The 18,704-nt window shown below is 36.4% G+C and overlaps 1 protein-coding gene across 4 annotated transcripts in view; it reads left to right on the top strand.

Annotated features, from left to right (window-relative positions):
- TBCK (TBC1 domain containing kinase) overlaps window positions 1-18,704 on the top strand; it is a 234,974-nt gene that overhangs the window by 91,232 nt on the left and 125,038 nt on the right. For all 4 annotated transcript variants that reach the window (XM_060104569.1, XM_060104545.1, XM_060104552.1 and 1 more), the window contains exon 20: window positions 2,571-2,656. In XM_060104569.1, the coding sequence (XP_059960552.1) occupies window positions 2,571-2,656 (86 nt within the window). The remainder of the gene's footprint in view (window positions 1-2,570; window positions 2,657-18,704) is intronic.

Genomic DNA, 18,704 nt, shown 5'->3' with positions numbered 1-18,704 from the left:
TATATATTTGGTAAAACAGTACATTGCATATTTCCAGTTTAATGCACATCTTTGTCATGGATGACTTTAATGATAGGATATTGAAAGGTAGTAGGAAATACATTGAGCATTTTCAAAAATGTCTTGCATCATGTGACTAAGGAGATATTTCCTGAGACAGAAAATGTTCTACCATTACTAGAAATCTTCCAAGGTCTATTAAGTAAGCTGCTTGTAGATTTTTTTTTACTAGAGCAGGGTATGTGAGCAAAACATAAAATGATTCACAAATATAGCCCTAAAAATTACCTTTCTCTTTCCTTTCTCTTCTTTTGAAACCCCCTCTTCCCATTTAGACATAAAGGTTGGTGCTTATTCTTGTGGCTTTAGACAGTAAGCCAAATTTTATAACTGTCAAACTTCATAATGGGAAATAATCTAATTGGGGTTCATTTGCAGTAAAATAGCTGACTTTTTTTGAGTGCCGTGAGTCTTATGTCACCAAATGATTTAGTTTGGGCACATTTTAGTTAACAAGAGATTTATGACTCTCTGCATATTTATCTATAGTTCCATCTTCAGAATAAGCTAGCAGCCTGATAGAAAATTACAAATAGTTACAGAATTGAGAATGCCATTTTTGGTTTGTGAGCAGAGGACACCTTTTGCTTTAAATCTGTTGCCCATTATCCTTCATCTTCTCCTTACCCCTGCTAAGAGAATGAAAGCAGAAAGACTGGTCGAAAAGGAAAAAATAAGGATATCCATGTTTGGGACTTAATAAAATTTCATCTCTGTATCTCTTTTATGAAAAATTTTTTGAAAACAAATAGATAGCTTATTTATAAACAGCTGCACAGAAATATGATAGTGTCATATAAAATCCTTACACTGAATTCTTTGAGAATTGTCATTTAAAAGTATATGATAAAAAAAACTATAGGAGAGGAATAAGAATTTTTAATATGGTGGGATTAGAAGGGAAAAAGACTATTTTCATTTTATATCTCATTGCAAAAAATTAAAAAGTATAAAGTTTCAGTAAAACAGAAATTTATATAAGACATGGTTGTGTGCAAAAGTACATTAAACCTCACTTGAAGTTTAAGAGGAAATTTCATAAATACCTTGGGTTTTTTTTAAGAATAACATTTACCCTTACATAGGTCACCTATCAGAAAATACTGTTTTGGGGGTTATTATAGCTCTAGATGCAAATCTTCATTATTATAAATCACAATTAGAGTATTTTATGAATATTTTAAAAGAGTCAGCAGTAATATCCGTGGGATCTTTTGTTTTATTTTGACTACCAGGCTGTTTTTCTGTAGGTCCTCTTAAATTCTCTCAGGTTGGTTTATAAATCAAAGGACATATGCATTTCAGTTCTTTTTTATTTGCTCTAAGGAACTTTTAAATTCATTTTTGAAATAACTTGAAATTTGGCATAGTGCTGTTATCATCAGTTCTGTCATATCTCCCCCTTAAAGAAATTTTTCTGAATGTAACAAACCATACTGTATCTCATTCCAGAGCTTATCCTGAGCAACCAAAACTTTTGCCAGCCTTATAATTTATATTTACATATATGGTATATAATAATATACAAAATAAGTATATACATATTTATGTGTGTATTTTATATATATATACACATATATATTTGTGTATATTTATATATGTATGTGTGTGTGTATATATATGTATGCAGTTATAACACATATATAAATCTAAGCATAAGTGTTTGGCAGAATACAAAGAAAATGTTTTCATGATGGATTAGGTTTCTTCAGTAGATCCTTAATTAGCCATGTAATCCTACATAGTAATTATCTTTTATCAGGCTCAGATAAGAAAGATATTTAATAAACTGGAGCATAGCCTTGGACAATTGCCTGAGTCATGATTTTCTAGTTTAAAATGAAGTGTGCTTTTTAAAGTTAATAACTATATGATTTCATCAACATAAAATTGAATGCTTATGATTGTTGATGTTGCATACCTCTGGCTTCTAGGTAAATTAGGACTATAAACATACGATTGCTAATTGGAAGGAGAAAAAAAGAAGTTAAAGAAAAGTTAATTAAACCCAGAAGTTCCCTGGGCCTTAGGATCTGTCCTGGGTCTTCACTTTACTGGAACAAATGCATATATCTGTATATGTAACAAATTTCAGGTGTAATTATTCTATTTGTGACTGTGTTGTTCCTTATTTAAGTATCTGTTACACTTTCTGAACAATTAATAAATGCAAGACATTTAATATCACTAGACAAAATGATTTTGTTGAATTTAATAGGAAAAAATCATTCATCATGTGAATAATTTGTGATTCAGGAAATGAAGTGACATCTCTGAAGGTAGAAAATAAGTTGTGGCATAGCTTTTAATGAAAAGCTTTGTTTGTTTAATAATTAGCCATGTTTGAAGTAGTAACAAAATGGAAAATTAATAAAGTATGTTCTCTTCATAGAGAAACCAAATCTCATTCAAAATGTAAGTGAAACTGTAATTTATGTGGATTTAATGTCTTTATTTGAAATACTATGTAAAAAAAAAAGTGATTGTCTTAAACTTTATTGTCATTTCAGAGTATCTGACTGTATTCTCTCAGATGATTGCATTCCATGACCCAGAGCTAAGCAATCATCTCAATGAAATTGGATTTATTCCAGATGTAAGTACTTGTTGCATTAATAGAAATGAGGTAAAAAAAATAAAGCAGAAATCGGCAGCACAACAAAGTACTGTTTTTAAAGTTTTGTTGTCCTAAGAAGTCCATGTATCTGAACAAGTTCCTGCTACTAATTATAGTCTTTTGTTATAAAGTTTGTGTGGTTACCTTCCATATTCTCACTTTAAGTAAAGGGGAAGTATCTTATTTTTCTTGATACTATCAAATTATTTTTAAAAACCGGGTAGTGTGAGTGTTGTATCAAACTGTGATGTTAGCAGTTTTCACTTGGATTTTTTGATATTCAGGCCTGTTTTTGAAGAAGTAGGAAATTTGAACTTAGTAAATTCTTAAGTAGCTGCTTCTGTGTTTTGCTTGATACATTACCTTGGAAACTTTGCCAGATTTTGGCTTACTTCATTAGCTTCTTGGGTTCCTTATCAAACCAAAAGTCAGAGTTGAGTGTCAAAGGTTAGCCAAGGTATAGCTTAACCTATTACTCACATGTAGTATGTGACACGGACTCAAACCTCTTTTAAAAGACACTTGGAGTACAGTATCATAGGACTTTGTAAAACAAAACAAAACAAAAAAGAACCTTTTTGAGATAGCAGTCTCCTTATTCCATCTTAACCTTCTTTGCTTCCTGATCATACCTTTCCTCTTAAGGCTTATATCCAGAAACCCATATGTTGATGGTAAGACTAGGGGTGAAAAATGTTTATATTAACACTGTACTAATGCATTTAAAGTGTTAACAGTAACACTTACAGTATAAATACTTGCAGGGTGCTTTGAAGTTTAAAAATACTTTCACAAACATTTCATTTGATTCTCAAGACAAATCTGTAAGGTGTATGAAGCAAGTAATTTCAGCATTAATAGATAAGAAATTTATTGTTTGAGAAGGTAACAAAACTAAATAGTCTCAGAACATAAAACTTTAACTTATGTCATTTGACAGCCCTCTGCCCCTAGTCTGGTTCATCTTCCAGTGGGAGAACAGAGACTAAAACATAGGTGTACTAATTCTAGTTCATTGCTCTGTGTGTTGCACTGTAATTCTGTGATGTCATTGTCAGGCCTAAAGTAGCCATCCTTCATATTTACAGTGGTATTTGCTTCTAAGCCTATGGAGAAATACCTTTCATTTGAGTACATGGCTTGCTCAATGAGGGCTCCAAAATATATATATACATATTATAAAACAAATAAAATAAGATCAAACCCTATAATTATGTATAGAGATAGAAAATTTTGTAAAAAATTAACCAGTATATATATTATCATATTAAGTATTCATTTGTACATAACCCTACCTTTCCTGCTTCACATTATAAATGTGAGATATGGCATAAGACAATACTAGATTAAATCTTATGGCTAGAGTTGAAGAAATTATAAAGGAACTGATTGCTGAGTTGGTAATTGTTTTAGGTTTCTGAGGGAAAAAAATACTTTAAAAAAAGGATAATTCTTTTTAAAAAATTCCCTTGAAAGCACCTAATTGTGCTCAGTGACTAAACAGAAAACGACACTGCTTTAGTCAGAGTTTTAGATTGAGAAGAATCATTTATGTAGAAAAATATGTATGGAATTATAAAGATAGTCTGATAAAATCCTTAGACATACTCATGAACATAGTATTAAAAATCACGTATGGAAAAATAACTTATCTTTGCTTAATCAGAAAAATTAAACTCTGAAAGTGTATGGTATATGAGAAGAGGCAAGCAAAAAACATTGTTAAAAAATAATGTGGACATATATTAAGTGCTTACTGTGCACTAAGCACTGCTCTAACCCTCTTTAAGCACTCCTCTAATCCTCACAAGTTTGCAATCTAATTAAAAAATGACTATTAAATATTTATATGTAAAATCAATTTGGGAAAGGCTAATAGCATGATGGAAGTAAAATTCTAGATAACAATAACATGAAAAGTAACAGTCAGTGGGATTTCAACTTAAAAGTGTTCTAATGATTTTGTATCATTTGAGGGGAAAGTAAATATGCTCTTTATATTTAGACATCAAGTCAGGCATCCTTTCAGACCTGGGATTTGATTTTACCCTACTCCAAAGCTAATAAATGAGCCTGTTACTGGATATTGGCAGAAAATCCAAGACTCCTGTGTCAGAGACAAAGGACTTTCTCACTCACAGCACAGCAAGCAGCATGAGCATTAGCATATTTGTCTTGATTTCCCTTGCTTCCAAATCCCATAGAGACAACACAGAGGGTCCAAATGATACCTGCATAATGCAGTGGATTGCGTTATAAGAGAGGAACTCCGAGTTTAGGGAACTTGATTTTTTTTTTTAATGGATAGTAGACATATCTTCCCTTTACTCTGGAGAGAGAAAGAAAGAAAGGGGGGGGGGCTATCTTCTGAGGCTATAAGAAAACCTGTCTGTTGCTGCAAAAAGAGACTCTATCTCTGTTTACCAAGGCTATTTTTATACAAACATCGTTGAAACTATACTGCAGAACAAAAGGCAGTTAGTGTCTCTGCTCACAAGAAATGTAGAAGTACAGGAATGCATATTAAAATTTTAATGGTACTCACTAAAAGAATAGAAAGAAAATGTATAACTTTTAAATGGAATGGGGGAGTGTGGAACAAAGGGAAGTCATCCACCCCTTTAAAAACATAGAGAAAACACAGAAAGAGGGTAGGCTAAGTAGATTACCTAATAAAGGAAATTTTTAGATATTTTTAAAAATCCATCTATATGCTGTTTATGAGACAAATATAAAAATTTAAGGATATTGGTCAAAAAGGAGATTAAAAAAATATGAGGCAAATATTAACCCCAAAAAAACTAATACAGTGATATTAATATAAACTAGTAAAACAGAAAGCACAAAATAAACCCATCCGGATATGGAATTTGGTATATGACAGAAATGGCTCTATAAGTCAATTTGAAGAGATTATTCAATAAATGGCCCTGATGCAATTGGATAACTATATGGAGGGAGGTGGGAATCAAAGCCAACCTCACACCATACATAAAAATAAGTTCTAGCTTGCCTAGAAGACATACATATGGAATGTCGGATTTATAATTTCCATCTAGGAAGGAATTCTTACAGAAGTTATAGAAAGTACAAAACATAATATTTAAAGAAGAGAGAATTAGAATTGAGGAATGGTAGAAAGGGGCTTTCCATTATATTGGAATCTATAATGTACTATTTTGTTTTAAAATTTTTTCAAAGCATTTGTGACAAAATGTTAGTTAATGTTTGTTAAATCTGAGTGGAGGGTACTTTAGTGTTTGTTAAATGTGCTGCTATATAAGGTGAGTTAATTATTTAATAATTCAATAATTTTGATATAATATCTTTATTCTATTTAGCCTCCCTCTCCATTATGACCCTCTCCTATAATTACTGGGGTATTTTTGTATAACTTCTTGTAAAAGCTTCAATACTAGTAATGAGAAAGTAATATTGATTCATATATATAGTGTGATTAGTTTTATGAGACATTCATAAGTCACATGGGGTGGGGGACAATTCCTTGTGGGTTGAGAATGTCCAGTATGTGGCAAATACTGAGCATCCCTGGCCCCCAGCCACTGATTGTCTATAATAATCCCCTAATCATTGTGACAATAAAATGCCTACACGTTATTTCTGAAAAATGACTCTACATGTATTTCCAAACATCCTCTAGGGAACACTTCTATCACTATTGAGAGTCCTAGAGTTAATAAAAGAGAAGTTAGGGGAAAGAGAATATATCTTAACCTGGAGGAAATTCCCTTTTCTCTGACTATTCTTTTGTCACAGAGAAAGGGCAAAAGGAAAGATATTTAACACAGTAAAAATGTTAATAGGAAGATTGTTTTTTGTTTTTTGAAATCTTGATTTTTTGTGTGTGTTTTGTTGGCCTGTTGCTCAAGTTTGGAGATAACATGAAAATGTTGAGACTATTTTTAAATTTAATTTTGCAAACAGATTTGATGTTTTTAACGTAGAGATTATTTACAATGAATAGTGGTGGGAGAGGTATGATGAAATGGAGAATTTTTCTAACATTTTTCTTATCCTATTAATAATCACATATTTTTAGTTACGTGTCATTAGTTTGTATGTGCAGTCTTGCTTTCTTTTTTTTTCCCGAATTATTGCCTTCAGTGTTCTACCTTTAAGATGATTGCTTATGTTATACAGCAGAAACTAACACGCCATTGTAAAACAATTATACTCCAATAAAGATGTTAAAAAAAAAAAAAAGATGATTGCTTAGGTGACCTTCTGCACCTCCAACAACAATACAGGCTAGGATTCATCAAGGACAAATGTGGACACTTTGGTAATGAGATCCCAAACTGAGTTTCCTGCTCAATAACTAATCCTATCAAAGTAAGCCCTCATTAATCTTCCATCATTAAAATGCAGACTCCTATTGCAGGAAGGATTGTGATTTCTGGCTCCTTTCCATTTGCTGTGGGTCACAGAACTCTGAATACTGAGTACTGCTGAAGCTTGAATAGTTAGGAATATTGTGCACTGATGTGATGCTTAGATTATATATATCATGGTAGTTATGCGATTTACATATAAATAGGGTGAGTAATGTGTATTTGGCAAAATTGGGGCCAGAGTGATTTTTATCATTTCTGTCTTGGTATATGTTCTGCTTCTGAAAACATACCAGGCCTTTGAAATGAGAACAGGAAAGTAAGCTCCTTCATTCTTAAGGAAACTATTTTTCTGAAATGCTATAAAGAGCATTCAACCTGCAAATTATGAAAAGTTGTCCGGTGGCCAGTAAGAGAAATGATAAGGGCTGTATCTCAGTACTATATGTGCCTCTTGAACCTACTGTCTGCTAAAGATAAAGCTAACAAATTCAGTGATAAGCAAGTATGCTGGCAAAACCATTGTCATTTAACTACAGTCTTAATCGATGCTTATACTACTACTGATTTTCTCCCTCCCTAAAAGTTTATCACTGTCATTTTTAAAATTTATATTGAGCTGAGTTTGTACTAACCAAAAATGTGAAAGGATTTCTCAGAAATATTTATGTATTTATTTGTTTGTTTTGTTTGTTCATTTGTTCCTTCATTCATTCCTGGCCTTCATGTTGTTATTGTTACATAAAGAAATTTTAGGTTTTAATCTAAAGAGGAGATTAGTGACAATGAGCTTTTTAGATTTTTATCAAGTGTGGTTACAGGGTAAATTAGGAAGTTGCACCCTGTTTAGAGTCTCCCATAACAAAAGTCCCCACTAACCTGTTCTAATCCATCTGTGGAGTGCCAGGATGTGTCCTTTGTCTAGCTATTGCTGTTTTCCCTGACTTTAGTCCTAACCCCATTCTACTGACCTTGGGTTCTTTAAAGCCCTTGAATACAAAAGGCTTACTGAGCTCTCTTTCTTACAATAGAGCTTAATTACCTTTCAGAAAGGACTCATATCTCAGAAGCCAAAGACTTATTAATTCCATAGGCAATGACAAAGTAATATTTTGGTATCTTCTTGCTAAGAACACATACATACAAGTTACGTGTCCAGCAAGTTTCCCCCTTTAGTAAATCCTCACTCTGTTTTCAATCTAATGTATCCTTTTACTGGTTGAGAGACAAGTAAAAGGAACTATATGCTTAGTGAAATAAGTCAGACAAAGACAAATACTATATGATACCACTTATATGTGGAATCTAAAAAATAATATAAATGAATCTATATACAGAACAGAAATAGACTCACAGACATAGAAAACAAACCTGAATCACTGTCCTGTACATCTAAAACTAACACAATGTTGTAAATCATCTATACCTTATTTTTTTTAAAAGAAAAAAGAAGGATGTATGGTATGATGCAGCAGTTCTCAAACTTTTTGATCAGTCTTAGGACCCATTCACGTTTTTAAAAATTATCAAGTATCCCAAAGAGTTTTTATGTGGGTTTATATCTCTTAGTATTTACTGAGACATTTAAAAAATTATGTATTTATTTATTTAAAAATGACAATAATAAAACCATTGCATGTTAACAAAATAACATTTTTCTGAAAAATAATTATTTTCCAAAACTAACAAAAAATAATGGAGGAGCGGTATTGTTTTATATTTTTGCAATTTCTACTTAATAGAGGAAAGTTAGATTCTCATACCTGCTTCTAAATTCAATCCGGTTGTAATACCTTGTTTTAGTTGAAGTACATGAAGAAAATCTGATGGCCCTACACGGGCATGTAATGGCAAAGGACCTTTTCAGACAGTGGTAGTTTCTTAAAGCTTAATTGCAATGTACAGTCTAAAACTATATCAATGAACTTTTCAGATTCTTTTATATTCAAGTCCATCAATCTGTCTTGCGCTTTGAATGGCTCTTTTACCCATACATGATTTTGTAAGGTTGTGCATTGGTCATTTAGAAAATACTGGTGCACTGAATTATGCAGATCTTTCAACTATGAGACATTTTATTATACAATATCAAAAAAATCACATTAGTTAATACCACCACTGATCTCACCCAAAAAGTCATTAAGTATTGAGAAGCTGCCAAGCTAACAGTGGCAAATATAAGTTTTCCAAAATTCTAATCTTCACCTGACAGCTAGAGTTGTTTCTTGAAGTGAAAGGTTCACTGCATTTTGGAGAAATATCTGCCAGATATCCAAGCCTGAAAAAAATTATTGTTCTTATGTCATTCTTACAAGTAAAAAATGGCATTTCTTGAAAAAAACACCTACATTCACTCATAGCTGAAATGATTGCCCAAGTGCTTTTTTCTCAAGACAATCTTTTTTTTTTTTTACACTAAGCAACAGATTTTTTTTAAACATCTTTATTGGAGTATAATTGCTTTACAACGGTGTGTTAGTTTCTGCTGTATAACAGTGAATCAGCTATACATATACATATATCCCCATATCCCCTCCCTCTTGCATCTCCCTCACACCCTCCCTATCACACCCCTCTAGGTGGTCACAAAGCACCGAGCTGATCTCCCTGTGCTATGCGGCTGCTTCCCACTAGCTATCTGTGTTACATTTGATAGTATATATAAGTCCACTCTCTTACTTCGTCCCAGCTTACCTTTCCCCCTCCTGTGTCCTCAAGTCCATTCTCTACGTCTGCATCTTTGTTCCTGTCCTGCCCCTAGGTTTTTCATAACCAATTTTTCTTTTTAGAATCCATATGTGTGTGTTAGCATACAGTATTTCTTTTTCTGACTTACTTCACTCTTTATGTCAGAATCTACGTCCATCCACCTCACTACAAATAACTAAATTTTGTTTCCTTTTATGGCTGAGTAATATTCCATTGTATATATGTGCCACATCTTCTTTATCCATTCATCTGTTGATGTACACTTAGGTTGCTTCCATGTCCTGGCTATTGTAAATAGAGCTGCAATGAACATTGTGTTACATGACTCTTTTTGAATTATGGTTTTCTCAGGGTATATGCCCATTAGTGGGATTGATGGGTCGTATGGTAGTTCTATTTGTAGTTTTTTAAGGAACCTCCATACTGTTCTCCATAGTGGCTGTATCAATTTACATTGCCACCAACAGTGCAAGAGTGTTCCCTTTTCTCCACACCCTCTCCAGCATTTATTGTTTGGAGATTTTTTGATGATGGCCATTCTCACTGGTGTGAGATGATATCTCATTGTAGTTTTGATTTCCATTTCTCTAAACATTGATGATGTTGAGCAGTCTTTCATGTGTTTGTTGGCAATCTCTATATCTTCTTTGGAGAAATGTCTGTTTAGGTCTTCTGCCCATTTTTGGACTGGGTTTTTAGCTTTTTTGATATTGAGCTGCATGAGCTGCTTGTAAATTTTGGAGATTAATCCTTTGTCAGTTGCTTCATTTGCAAATATTTTCTCACATTCTGAGGGTTGTCTTTTGGTCTATTTATTGTTTCCTTTGCTGTGCAAAAGCTTTGAAGTTTCATTAGGTCCCATTTGTTTATTTTTGTTTTTATTTCCATTTCTCTAGGAGGTGGGTCAAAAAGGATCTTGCTGTGATTTATGTCATAGAGTGTTCTGCCTATGTTATCCTCTAAGAGTTTGATAGTGTCTGGCCTTACATTTAGGTCTTTAACCCACTTTGAGTTTATTTTTGGGTATGGTGTTAGGGAGTGTTCTAATTTCATACTTTTACATGTACCTGTCCAGTTTTCCCAGCACCACTTATTGAAGAGGCTGTTTTTCTCCACTGTATATTCTTGCCTCCTTTATCAAAGATAAGGTGACCATATGTGCGTGGGTTTATCTCTGGGCTTTCTATCCTGTTCCATTGATCTATATTTCTGTTTTTTTTTTTTTTTGTTTGTTTTTTTAGGCTCTGGATGCGCAGGCTCAGCAGCCATGGCTCACGGGCCCAGCTGCTCCGCGGCATGTGGGATCTTCCCGGACCGGGGCACGAACCCGTGTCCCCTGCATCGGCAGGGGGACTCTCAACCACTGAGCCACCAGGGAAGCCCCTATATTTCTGTTTTTGTGCCAGTACCATACTGTCTTGATTACTGTAGCTTTGTAGTATAGTCTGAAGTCAGGGAGCCTGATTCCTCCAGCTCCATTTTTCATTCTCAAGATTGCTTTGGGGGCTTCCCTGGTGGCGCAGTGGTTGGGAGTCAGCCTGCCGATGCAGGGGACGCGGGTTCGTGCCCCGGTCCGGGAGGATCCCACATGCCGCGGAGCGGCTGGGCCCGTGAGCCATGGCCACTGGGCCTGCGTGTCCGGAGCCTGTGCTCCGCAATGGGAGAGGCCGCGACGGTGAGAGGCCGCGTACCACAAAAAAAAAAAAAAAAAAAGATTGCTTTGGCTATTTGGGGTCTTTTGTGTTTCCATACAAATTGTGCAATTTTTTGTTCTAGTTCTGTGAAAAATGCCAGTGGTAGTTTGATACGGATTGCACTGAACCTGTAGATTGCTTTGGGTAGTAGAGTCATTTTCACAATGTTGATTCTTCCAATCCAAGAACATAGTATATCTCTCTATCTATTTGTATCATCTTTAATTTCTTTCATCAGTGTCTTATAATTTTCTGCATACAGGTCTCTTCTCTCCTTAGGTGGATTTATTCCTAGATATTTTATTCTTTTTGTAGCAGTGGTAAATGGGAGTGTTTTCTTAATTTCACTTTCAGTGTTTTCATCATTAGTGTACAGGAATGCCAGAGATTTCTTTGCATTAATTTTGTATCTTTCTACTTTACCACATGCATTGATTAGCTCTAGTAGTTTTCTGGTAGCATCTTTATGAGTCTCTATGTATAGTATCATGTCACCTGCAAACAGTGACAGCTTTACTTCTTCTTTTCTGATTTGGATTCCTTTTATTTCTTTTTCTTCTCTGATTGCTGTGGCTAAAACTTCCAAAACTATGTTGAATAAGAGTGGTGAGAGTGGGCAACCTTGTCTTGTTCCTGATCTTAGTGGAAATGGTTTCAGTTTTCACCATTGAGAATGATGTTGGCTGTGGGTTTGTCATTTATGGCCTTTATTATGTTGAGGAAAGTTCCCTCTATGTCTACTTTCTGCAGGGTTTTTATCATAAATGGGTGTTGAATTTTGTCGAAAGATTTCTCTGCATCGATTGTGATGATCATATGGTTTTTCTTCTTCAATTTGTTAATATGGTGTATCACGTTGATTGATTTGCGTATATTGAAGAATTCTTGCATTCCTGGAATAAACCCCACTTGATCATGGTGTATGATCCTTTTAATGTGCTGTTGAATTCTGTTTGCTTGTATTTTGTTGAGGATTTTTGCATCTATGTTCAACAGTGATATTGGCCTGTAGTTTTCTTTCTTTGTGACATCTTTGTTTGGTTTTGGTATCAGGGTGATGGTGGCCTTATATAATGTGTTTGGGAGTGTTCCTCCCTCTGCTATATTTTGGAAGAGTTTGCAAAGAATAGGTGTTAGCTCTTCTCTATATGTTTGATAGAATTCGCCTGTGAAGCCATCTTGTCCTGGGCTTTTGTTTGTTGGAAGATTTTTAATCACAGTTTCAATTCGGTGCTTGTGATTGGTCTGTTTATATTTTCTGTTTCTTCCTGGTTCAGTCTCAGAAGGTTATGCATTTCTAAGAATTTGTCCATTTCTTCTAGGTTGTTCATTTTATTGGCATATAGTTGCTTGTAGTAATCTCTCATGATCCTTTGTATTTCTGCAGTGTCAGTTGTTACTTCTCCTTTTTCATTTCTAATTCTATTGATTTGAGTCTTCCCCCTTTTTTTCTTGATGAGTCTGGCTAATGGTTTATCACTTTTGTTTATCTTCTCAAGGAACCAGCTTTTAGTTTTATTGATCTTTGCTATTTTTTCCTTCATTTCCTTTTCATTTATTACTGATCTGATCTTTATGATTTCTTTCCTTCTGCTAACTTTGGGGGTTTTTTGTTCTTCTTTCTCTAATTGCTTTAGGTGCAGGGTTAGGTTGTTGATTTGAGATGTTTCTTGTTTCTTAAGGTAGGATTTTATTGCTACAGAATTCCCTCTTCAAGCTGCTTTTGCTGCATCCCATAGGTTTTGGGTCATCGTGTTTTCATTGTCATTTGTTTCTAGGTATTTTTTGATTCCCTCTTTGATTTCTTCAGTGATGTCTTAGTTATTAAGTAGAGTATTGTTTAGCCTCCATGTGTTTGTATTTTTTACAGAGTTTTTTCCTGTAATTGATATCTAGTCTCATAGCATTGTGGTCAGAAAAGATGCTTGATACGATTTCAGTTTTCTTAAAATTACCAAGGCTTGATTTGTGACCCAAGATATGATGTATCCTGGAGAATGTTCCATGAGCACTGGAGAAGAAAGTGTATTCTGTTGCCTTTGGTTGGAATGTCCTACAAATATCAATTAAGTCTATCTTGTTTAATGTATCATTTAAAGCTTGTGTTTCCTTATTTATTTTAATTTTGAATGATCTGCTCACTGGTGAAAGTGGGGTGTTAAAGTCCCCTTCTATGATTGTGTTACTGTTGATTTCCCCTTTTATGGCTGTTAGTATTTGCCTTATGTATTGAGGTGCTCCTATGTTGGGTGCATAAATATTTACAATTGTTATATCTTCTTCTTGGATTGATCCCTTGATCATTATGTAGTGTCCTTCCTTGTCTCTTGTGATAGTCTTTGTTTTACAGTCTACTTTGTCTGATGTGAGAATTGCTACTCCAGGTTTCTTTTGATTTCCATTTGCATGGAATATCTTTTTCCATCCCATCACTTTCAGTCTCTATGTGTCCCTAGGTCTGAAGTGGGTGTGTTGTAGACAGCACATGTACTGGTCTTGTTTTCATATCCATTCAGCCAGTCTGTGTCTTTTGTTGGGAGCAGTTAATCCCTTTACATTTAAGGTAATTATCGATATGTATGTTCCTATTACCATTTTCTTAATTGTTTTGGGTTTGTTACTGTAGGTCTTTTCCTTTTCTTGTGTATCCTGCCTAGAGAAGTTCCTTTAGCATTTGTTGTAAAGCTGGTTTGGTGGTGCTGAATTCTTTTAGCCTTTGCTTGTCTGTAAAAGTTTTAATTTCTCTGTCAAATCTGAATGAGATCCTTGCTGAGTAGAGTAGTCTTGGTTGTAGGTTTTTCTCCTTCATCTCTTTAAATATGTCCTGCCACTCCCTTCTGGCTTGCAGAGTTTCTGCTGAAAGATAAGCTGTTAAGCTTATGGGGATTCCCTTGTGTGTTATTTGTTGTTTTTGCCTTGCTGCTTTTAATATTTTTTCTTTGTGTTTAATTTTTGAGTTTGATTAATATGTGTCTTTGCGTGTTTCTCCTTGGATTTATCCTGTATGGGACTCTCTGCGCTTCCTGGACTTGATTAACTATTTCCTTTCCCATATTAGGGAAGTTTTCAACTATAATCTTTTCAAATATTTTCTCAGTCCCTTTCTTTTTCTGTTCTTCTGCGACCCCTATAATTCGAACGTTGGTGCATTTAATGTTGTCCTAGAGGTTTCTGAGACTGTCCTCAATTGTTTTAATTCTTTTTACTTTATTCTGCTCTGCAGTAGTCATTTCCGCTATTTTATCTTCCAGGTCACTTATCTGCTCCTCTGCCTCAGTTATTCTGCTACTGATCCCTTCTAGAGAATTTTTAATTTCATTTATTGTGTTGTTCATCACTGTTTGTTTGCTCTTTAGTTCTTCTAGGTCCTTGTTAAATGTTTCTTGTATTTTTTCCATTCTGTTTCCAAGATTTTGCATCATCTTTACTATCATTATTCTGAATTATTTTTCAGGTAAACTGCCTGTTTCCTCTTCATTTGTTAGGTCTGGTGTTTCTTGCCTTGCTCCTTCGTCTGCTGTGTGTTTCTCTGTCTTCTCATTTTGATTAACTTACTGTGTTTGTGGTCTCCTTTTCTCAGGCTGCAGTTTTGTAATTCCCATTGTTTTTGGTGTCTGTCCCCAGTGGCTAAGGTTGGTTCAGTGTGTTGTGTAGGCTTCCTGGTGGAGGGGAGTAGTGCTTGTGTTCTGGTGGATGAGGCTGGATCTTGTCTTTCTGGTAGGCAGGTCCACGTCTGGTGGTATGTTTTTGGGGGGGTCTGTGGCCTTATTATGTTTGTTTGTTTTTTTTTACGGTACGCGGGCCTCTCACTGTCGTGGCCTCTCCCATTGCGGAGCACAGGCTCCGGACGCGCAGGCCCAGCGGCCATGGCTCACGGGCCCAGCCGCTCCGCGGCATGTGGGATCCTCCCAGACTGGGGCACGAACCCGTTTCCCCTGCATCGGCAGGTGGACTCTCAACCACTGCGCCACCAGGGAAGCCCTGTGGCCTTATTATGATTTTAGGCAGCCTCTCTGCTAATGGATGGGGTTTTGTTCCTGTCTTTGTAGTTGTTTGGCCTAGGGTGTCCTGCACTGTAGCTTGCTCGTTGTTGAGTGGAGCTGGATGTTGGGCTTGAGATGGAGATCTCTGGGAGATTTTTGCTGTTTTGTAGTACGTGGAGCTGGGAGGTCTCTTGTGGACCAGTGTCCTGAACTTGGCTCTCCTACCTCAGAGGCACAGCTCTGATGCCTGGCTGGAGCACCAAGAGCCTGTCATCCACACAGTTCAGAATAAAAGGGAGGGGAAAAAAAGAAAGAAAGAAAAAAAAAGATAAAATAAAATAAAGTTATTAAAATAAAAAATTATTATTAAAAAAAATTTTTAAGTAATAAAGAAAAAGGACACAGAACCCTAGGACAAATGGTAAAAGCAAAGCTATACAGACAAAATCACACACAGAAGCATACACATACACACTCACAAAAATAGAAAAAGGGAAAAATATATATATATCATTGCTCCCAAAGTCCACCTCCTCAATTTGGGATGATTCATTGTCTATTCAGGTATTCCACAGATGCAGGCTACATCAAGTTGATTGTGGAGATTTAATCCGCTGCTCCTGAGGCTGCTGGGGGAGATTTCCCTTTCTCTTCTTTATTCTCACAGCTCCCGGGGTTCAGTTTTGGATTTGGCCCTGCCTCTGCATGCAGATCGCCTGAGGGCATCTGTTTCCACCCAGACAGGATGGGGTTAGAGGAGCAGCTGATTTGGGGGCTCTGGCTCACTCAGGCCGGGGGGATGGAGGGGTATGGAGTGCTGGGCAAACCTGTGGCGGCAGAGGCCGGCGTGACGTTGCACCAGCCTGAGGCGCGCCGTGCGTTCTTCCGGAAGTTGTCCCTGGATCCCGGGACCCTGGCAGTGACGGGCTGCACAGCCTCCCGGGAGGAGAGGTGTGGATAGCGACCTGTGCTTGCACACAGGCTCCTTGGTGGCGGCAGCAGCAGCCTTAGCATCTCATGCCCATCTCTGGGTCAGCGCTGATAGCCGGAGCTCGCGCCCGCCTCTGGAACTCCTTTAAGCGGCACTCTGAATCCCCTCTCCTTGTGCACCAGGAAACAAAGGGGCACGAAAAAGTCTGTTGCCTCTTTGGCAGCTCCAGACTTTTTCCCGGACTCCCTCCCACCTAGACGTGACGCGCTAGCCTCCTTCAGGCTGTGTTCACGCAGCCAACCCCAGTCCTCTCCCTGGGATCCGACCTTCGAAGCCCGAGCCTCAGCTCCCAGCCCCGCCCGCCCTGGCAGCTGAGCAGACAAGCCTCTCGGGCTGGTGAGTGCTGGTCGGCACCGATCCTCTGTGCGGGAATCTCTCCGCTTTGCCCTCCGCACCCCTGTGGCTGCGCTCTCCTCCGTGGCCCCGAAGCTCCCCCTCTGCCACCCGCAGTCTCTGCCCGAGAAGGGGCTTCCTGGTGTGTGGAAACCTTTCCTTCTTCACAGCTCCCTCCCACTGGGGCAGGTCCCGTCCCTATTGTTTTCTCTGTTTTTTCTTTTTTCTTTTGCCCTACCCAGGTACCTGGGGAGTTTCTTGCCTTTTGGGAGGTCTGAGGTCTTCTGCCAGCATTCAGTAGGTGTTCTGTAGGAGTTGTTCCACATGTAGATACATTTCTGATGTATTTGTGGGGAGGAAGGTGATCTCCACGTCTTACTCTTCCGCCATCTTGTAGCTCCCTCTCAAGACAACCTTTTACTTCAGTATACAGTGCAAGTACTTTATGCATACTTCCCATTTTGTCTCATGGAACATTTTAAAAGATATTTAACAAAATTAATAATTTTTACTCCTTCACAAGAATATGACTTCTATACTTTAGTGCCACTACGTTGATTTGTGATGAGGTGCCAGCAGTTTTATTCACCAGTGGTTTTTGCACCATTAGCTCAAATGTTAACATAGTAAAAAAGAGCAAAAACATCTCAGTATTGTTATAAAAATAGCTTTGAAGTTTGGTGCCCCTGAAGGGTCTTGAAGATCCCTAGAAGTCTGTGACCACAATTTGGGTGAGCACTCAGACACTGGTGTCAAATGGGGCAGGGTTCTCATCCGGACTCTTCAATTTACTAGCTAAACACTTAACTTAGTTTTTCTTATCCATGGTCCTCTTAATGTTGATTATAATAAATCTTACCTCTTAGGATTATTGTCATGATTGAATGAGATAATACGTAGTTAGTATTAAGGGGTTAACCATTATCGGTGTTCTTGTTTTACTTATTAGAATCTGTTCATGTTGCACTGTTTCTTTGGTTATGTTAATATGATTTACATTTAAAAAAGCATTATATTACAAGCTATAATGGATATATTATTTTGCTGCATTAGTTAACAAACACTTTGCTGGAGGAAATATGATACTAACAACAATAAAGACTTTCTTGTTTGTCAGATTTGGTGAGATTGCCACTTCGTTTTAAATTTTCACCTTTTTTATTGCTTGATTTTTAAGGTACTTTTCCGTCTCCCAGAAGGTGTTACATAGCACGTCTTATAGATTCAATACAGTCATTAATATGCCAGGCACTGTGTTCTATACTACTTTGTTTTATCTATAAGAATGCAGTATTTATTGGCTGCTTTATTAAGATAAAGATTAGAAACAGATAATCTTTTGTTTCAGGGTTACTGGTTCACAGAAATATCAGAATATAACTTTTTTCTATTTAAAATATTCTAAAGAGTTGCTCTGTAAATCACTGTTATCATATAGATTTATAATTCTCACCTCCTGACTTTTGTCCCCTTGTTGCTGGTTATGAAGGCAGGTTTTATACTTGCAAATGTTTCCCCAGGATTCTAAGAAGATAGGAGACCAGGAGTACTGTTAAATAAGGAGAGCTATTTATTACCACTGTTGCCTGTATTATGTAGTTTTTTTATTTATGTGAAACCGTTTCCCATTCCACCGAATTTATCCTGGTTTAATGTAAGCCATCATCTTTGTTCATTGTTGAAAAAGCTAACAGTCTTTTGAAAATCAGTAACACAATGGAACAATACAAATGTTTTATGGGACATATTCTTGATTTTCAAGAATTTTCCTTCATATCAAGTCATGTTATTTTAAATGTGATTAAGAAGGCAATAGTGAGTCAGATATAGACAAAATAAAGGATCTTGTAGAATTTGAAAAGTTGAGGGAAAAGATTTTATGTAAGAATTTTTGAAATTTTGTGAACTCAGAGTAGTTGACATGGGATTGAGGAATATTGATTCTGAGAGCCAGCAGGACTAGAA

Source organism: Mesoplodon densirostris, chromosome 1 (assembly GCF_025265405.1).
Source record: "Mesoplodon densirostris isolate mMesDen1 chromosome 1, mMesDen1 primary haplotype, whole genome shotgun sequence".
NCBI lineage: Eukaryota > Metazoa > Chordata > Mammalia > Artiodactyla > Ziphiidae > Mesoplodon > Mesoplodon densirostris.
The sequence above is the reverse complement of the archived record's forward strand: the minus strand, read 5'-3'. Positions and strand labels throughout refer to the sequence as shown.